The sequence below is a fragment of the Oryzias melastigma genome, linkage group LG18 (genome assembly GCF_002922805.2).
Source record: "Oryzias melastigma strain HK-1 linkage group LG18, ASM292280v2, whole genome shotgun sequence".
NCBI classification, from domain to species: domain Eukaryota; kingdom Metazoa; phylum Chordata; class Actinopteri; order Beloniformes; family Adrianichthyidae; genus Oryzias; species Oryzias melastigma.
In genome coordinates, this window is record NC_050529.1 from 25,308,198 (window position 1) to 25,314,197 (window position 6,000).

The following is a 6,000-nucleotide window of genomic DNA, read 5'->3' on the forward strand; positions in this document are numbered from 1 at the left end:
AATGCTCATCAAAGACTTAATATTACTGATTTCAGCAATGTTGACTAAAGTGTGTATTATTTGTTGCACTAAATAAGACACAAGTTGTTTATTATGATTATGTTCAAGCTAAAAAATAAATGGGGATATATTTTTATATAATTAAAAATATGTTCTTCTATCTATTGTGAGTTATTAGAGATGATTTTTACTAATTATCATGAGATCATCGATATTGTGCACCATGTATCACATCGTATGGTGAGGTACCCAGTGATTCACAGCCCTACTCTGAAGTGTTACCATGAAAACCTGTATATTCAGGGCCCCGGAGCGAGGATCTTCTCCATATTCTCACAGTACTGCGGGTTAATTTCATTTTTCTGTGAAGCCTGTCAATGTTTCTTCTTTTAAAATAATGTCCATTTGATGATTCCTGCTTGCCGGGAGCAGTGGGTAGACTGTACTTCTTGTGTTATTTACATTCATAACCCTTCTCTTTACAGTATCAGCTTGTGTGATCTTTAAACCCCTGTAGGATCTGAAAGTGCTGGTTCTCTGAATGGTGTCTTGTGTTCGTTTTGGACAGGTGGGTGGTGCTGGACCTGCTGACCCAGGAGGTGATTTCTGAATCTGTTGATGGCAACGAACAGCTGTCTGTCATGAGATATTCCCCCGGTCAGACATCTGCTTTTCTAATGATTATACAAATAGTTATCAGATTTTCTTGTAGCGTTTTCTCTGCTGATGATGCATCTGATGAGCAGTTCTACATTTGAACATGGTGACGTAACCAGGAATGACCTCCTCTTTTTCAGACGGAAACTTTTTAGCTGTTGGATCCCACGACAATTTTATCTACATTTACAATGTGACAGAGAAAGGCCGTCGATATACTCGCTTTGGGAAGTGTAATGTGAGTCATCCTTTCATTTTTCATTTGTTTCTGTAGTGACCTTTTTACACAAAGTTGTCTACAAATGTCAAATGTCGGTTTAGTCCCAATCTTCTTTCTGTAAACACTCCCATTGTTAAGGTTCAGTCCTCAGTGTTGGAGAGCAGCACTGTGATGTGGACACATTAGATCAGGGGGTCAAACTCAGTCACACAAGGGGCCAAAATCCAAACACACCTCAGGTCACAGGCTGAACAGGATAAACATTTACTGAACACTCTAAAACTACATTATTAAAACTTTAAACCGTAACATTTTAACTTAGTTATAAACTAGATATATAGCATTACCTGTGATAATACTAGTGTGAATGCTGTAAGCTGAATTTGGCTGCTGAAGACGCTGAAATTGATGACTGAAATCAGTGAAGCTGATAGCTGAAAATGCTGAAGCTGATAGCCAGCAAAAATATTAGCTAAATGCCAAATTACCCTAAAAAAAAAAAAAAAAACTTAGGTTAATCAAAACAGCTAGCAGCTCCTTTTAAACCCAAAGTGTGGATTCTAAACCATTGATGTCAAAAATTGTCTAGACGTTTATTAATAATTGTCGAACAGCCACATTATTATTGGTTTCATGGATCACATGCTGCCTCATTCTAACGTTACACTCCTACTTGGTGGCATTTTGACTCATAAAACTGTGTATATATATATCATTGAACTTAGAATCATAAAAAGGGTCGACAGACAGTTAAATTCTGCTTAAACATTAGATTTGTCATCTGAAGTCAAAATCCACAATATATCTTTTAAAGAAATAAAATGTTCTGTCTTTTTATGCCTCTCCAATCAGGGACACTCCAGCTTCATAACTCACCTTGATTGGTCCAAGGATGGGAGGTACATCATGTCTAATTCTGGTGACTACGAGATCCTTTACTGTAAGTGAAGATCCAGAGCAGAACAGACACTCAGACTGACTAAAATCTGTTCATATCTCAACAGTACTCATCTCCTCTTTTCACTTGTCCTGTTCTATTGTTTCACTGTCTGTGAACTTAAAGTCCTCCTCTGATGAAAATAATTTTGTCTTTTACATTTCTACAGTATTTCTCCTCTTAAATCAATCAAACTGTCTTGGACAGACTCTGTTTGAATGAATGATCTTCTTTCCATCAACAGCTCTGCTGCACATGCACTAAACCCTCATCTGTTCCTAGTGTCTAGTTCAGGTTCTGGAGAAGAGAAGATGGTATCTTCACATTGACTGCAGTCAAATGAGCCGCCGTTCACATTTCTGTGGTCAAATCAGCATCACTGGATTTTTGGTGTGAGTTTCATCCAATACTTACGGTAGCAGGACTGAGAACGCTGGAAAATCTCCACCAGACTCCACGGAGCTTCTTGATGTGACCACGGAAATGTGAACGGCGGCTCATTTGACCGCAGTTGGAAAGGATTGTAAATCAATGAAAGAGCATTTTGATGTTAGCTTTGATTATTTTATCAAGAACTCTGAGAAACCAATGATTGAATGTATTGATCACAGTCAATAAACATTGGAGAATTAGCTAAAAGAGTCTTTGGTGAACTGGAAGGAGAAAGAATCAGGATTTTGGAGGAAGTTCTGTCCATGAAGATCTTCACTTCCTCGTCCAGCTGACATCCGGATCAGAACCATACGGCTGGACATTACCCAGATTGATGGACGTTTTTATGAAGATTTACGCTAGCGGGACACAGAACTATCATAATCAGACGGGGGGGGGGATCAGGGGCGGAGCTCCAAAAGCCACGCCCCCTCAGACGAGATTTTCAGATCAACATGAAAAATGTATTTTTAAGACATTTAGGTTGTGGAATTTTGGTTAAAAACTTCATTATCATAATTAAAACACTACTGGGAACATTTGTTTAAATTTAAAAAATTGTCATAAGGGGAATTAAGTACTAATGAACTTTAGTCATTATTAAATATATCAGTTTTCATATTTATAGTGTCAATAATCACTATAATTGTATCTAATGATCAAGAATTCTGCTGGTTGTATCCTTGTGTAGTATTCTGGAAATCCCCGTCCTTTAAAGAAACCCCAGTCAAAATGTGATGATTAAATCCCCCAATCATTTGGACCACCCCTTTACCTGCCCCATCTGCCTCATCTGGGTAAATGAAGAAACAAAGAAGACCAGGACTGTCTTGATAAAGTTTTATGATCAAAACGTTTTATGAAGCAGCAGCAGAGAATGAAACCAAATCCATTCTGGTTCTATTGGCAGATGCTTCATTCATCCCAGCTTTGGCCCTCTGCTTTGAATCTGTCATTGTAGTGTTCTTGGATTAGTTTATGTCAATGTTAGACAGGAAAATCTTTACATTTCAAGAGCGTGAACATGTTGCTAATCTTTCACATTTTTCTCCTTAAATATAGTATTAGTTATATAGTGTGATAATCACATGTGTGACTCCTCACAAACTGAATGTTTTCAACCACAGGGGACATAACAGGAGGATGTAAACTGCTAAGGAACCGCTCTGAGAGCAAAGACAGAGAATGGGCTTCTTTCACGTGTGTGCTGGGCTTCCATGTTATGGGTGAGAAGGCAGCAGAACTATTTCTCTGCAAGTGTTCCTTGAAATGGGATTGTGATGAGGATGGCTCACGGCTTGTGGTGTGCACAGGTGTCTGGTTGGAGGGCTCTGATGGCACAGACATCAACGCTTTGTGCCGCTCCCATAGTGAAAGGATCGTGGCCGTTGCTGATGACTTCTGCAAGGTCCACCTTTTCCAGTTCCCCTGTCCAAAGCTGAAGGTAACAGTCAAACAAATCCAGCGGTCTGTCTAAAAGCTTAGATCATTTTGAGATGTTAGACCATGGGTGTCAAACTCAACCATACAAGGGGCCAGAATCCAAAACTCACCTTAGGTCGTGTGTCGAACAGGATAAACATTTATAGAACACTCTAAAACTACATTTTTAAAACTTTAAACTGTCACTTTTTACCATAATTATGAACTAGATATATAGCATTACCTGTGATAATGCTAGTGTGAATGCTGTAAGCTGAATTTGGATGCAGAAGATGCTAAAATTGATTGCTAAAAACACTGAAGCTAATAGCTGAAAACGCTGATGGCCTACTAAAGTATTAGCTAAATGCCAAATTAGCCTAAAAAACAAACAAACAAAAAAAAAACGGCAAAATTAGCCAAAACAGCTAGCATGTTAATATATGCTTAACTCCAAAACAGCCTAAAAAACTTTTAAAAAAAGCCTGAATAAGCCTAAACAGCCAGCATGTTGTTGAAATATTAGCTAAACTCTAAAATAGCCAGAAAAATTTTACTAAATGCCAAAATAGTCCAAACAGTTATGCTTTTTGGACTATTTTTGACTACTTTTAAACATAAAATAACTTTCAATGTTTTACTCTACATAAAAATATATTTTGTCAAAATGATACAAGTTAGAAATAAGCGTAAGATAACATCGGGCCATTAATAACAATAAAATATAATGACCCAGAGGGCCGGATCCGGCCCTCGGCCTTGACTTTGACACATGGGTTAAACCAAACGTTTACATGTAAAAAAAGCCCGTTTTCAAAAGTTTCTTAACCATTAAAAGTGAGAGTCTCTCTTCAGGCTGTTTCTCCTGCTCTCCAAGGCTCATTAAAGATGCCTTTCTGCTATTCCTCTAACAGGCACCAAGTCACAAGTACGATGGCCATGGCAGTCATGTGACCAACGTCTGCTTCACCCACAATGACTCCCACCTGCTCTCCATGGGCGGAAAGGACACTTGCATCTTTCAGTGGAGGGTGGTGAGAGAGGACAAAGGGACAGCTTTGGGGAGCTCTTGGGACAGCAAAGACAAGCTGACATCGACTCTGTCAGCCTCCACCAGTTCACTAGAACCTCCTTCAAGCTAGAGGGCAGATGCTGTCAACAGGAGCAGAGCCGGGGGACGTTTTAGCGGTTCCATTGCTGTCATTTTAATAAAGAGAACCCTTTAAATGGAATGACTATTCTAACCTTTTGTGCCTTCAACATGCAAACCCTTGTGAAATTGATCCTTCCTGTATCAAGATGGGCTCCTTTCTGTCTTCATGTGTCAAGAACCATTAAGCGCTGTAATGTTTGCTAGTGGAGATCATCACTGTTGTTGTGATTATTTCTGTCTCTCGTTTTCTAAAGTCCTTAATTGTTGCCTAATGGAGAAACCCGTCGAACCTGAAAATAGTTCTTAAACTTTTTTTATATTCTTGACAGTATGTATGTTTGACATGTATTCTTTCAATAGACTGTGACAGACTTGTTCCTATAAAACAAACTGTTTTTAAACAAAATAGCACACGTGATTAATAAAACTTTAGTACAGCTTCATACATATATGTTAAGTACACTTTTGGTGACATTTTTATGATCAAACTTCCAATAAATAAATAAATCCAGGAATGTTTAGGGTTCTGTTTGTCTGACACAATATTTTGAGGGAGTGTGTATGAGTGTGGCTGATTCAAAGTTTTGTTCGGGAATAAATGTTTTACAAAATAAAGAGAAAATTAGTTCTAACCAAAACTGTCATCGGTTTTTGTCATGCACATGTTAAAGCTTTTAGGTTGAATGGCTGTAAAAATGTATAAGCTGGCAAACCAAAGTGACACTTTAAATCAGGGGTGTCGAACTCAATCGCACAAGAGGCCAAAATCCAAAACACACCTTGACACCCAGGTCACAGCAGAACAGGATAAACATTTATTGAACACTAGAACTACATTTTTAAAACTTTAAAACCGTAAACTTTTAGCATATTTATGAATAATAAAAAGGCAGAAATATTATTCCAGAATAAATCAACTTAAACCTTAATTAACTTTCAATATTTTACTCTGCATAAAAATGTATTTTCTAAAAATTGTACAAGTTAGAAATGAGCTCAAGATAACATTGACTCAATAATAACAATAAAATAAAATGAACTGGGGGGCGGAATAGAATTACCCAGAGGGCCAAATCCGGCCCCCGGGCCTTGACTTTGACACATGTGCTTTAAAGTATCAGAGAAGTAATATGTGACTTTACCCTTCACTTCAAAATGCTTTTAAAGAATTTAAAATAC

The 6,000-nt window shown here is 37.9% G+C and overlaps 1 protein-coding gene across 3 annotated transcripts in view; it reads left to right on the forward strand.

Annotated features, from left to right (window-relative positions):
* Positions 1-5,453, forward strand: part of eml3 (EMAP like 3) — a 59,586-nt gene extending 54,133 nt beyond the window's left edge. For all 3 annotated transcript variants that reach the window (XM_036216886.1, XM_024287998.2, XM_024287999.2), the window contains 6 exons: positions 569-657; positions 798-895; positions 1,730-1,817; positions 3,374-3,472; positions 3,560-3,690; positions 4,583-5,453. In XM_036216886.1, the coding sequence (XP_036072779.1) occupies positions 569-657; positions 798-895; positions 1,730-1,817; positions 3,374-3,472; positions 3,560-3,690; positions 4,583-4,810 (733 nt within the window). In that variant the 3' untranslated portion in view covers positions 4,811-5,453. The remainder of the gene's footprint in view (positions 1-568; positions 658-797; positions 896-1,729; positions 1,818-3,373; positions 3,473-3,559; positions 3,691-4,582) is intronic.
* The last annotated feature ends 547 nt before the right edge of the window (positions 5,454-6,000 follow it).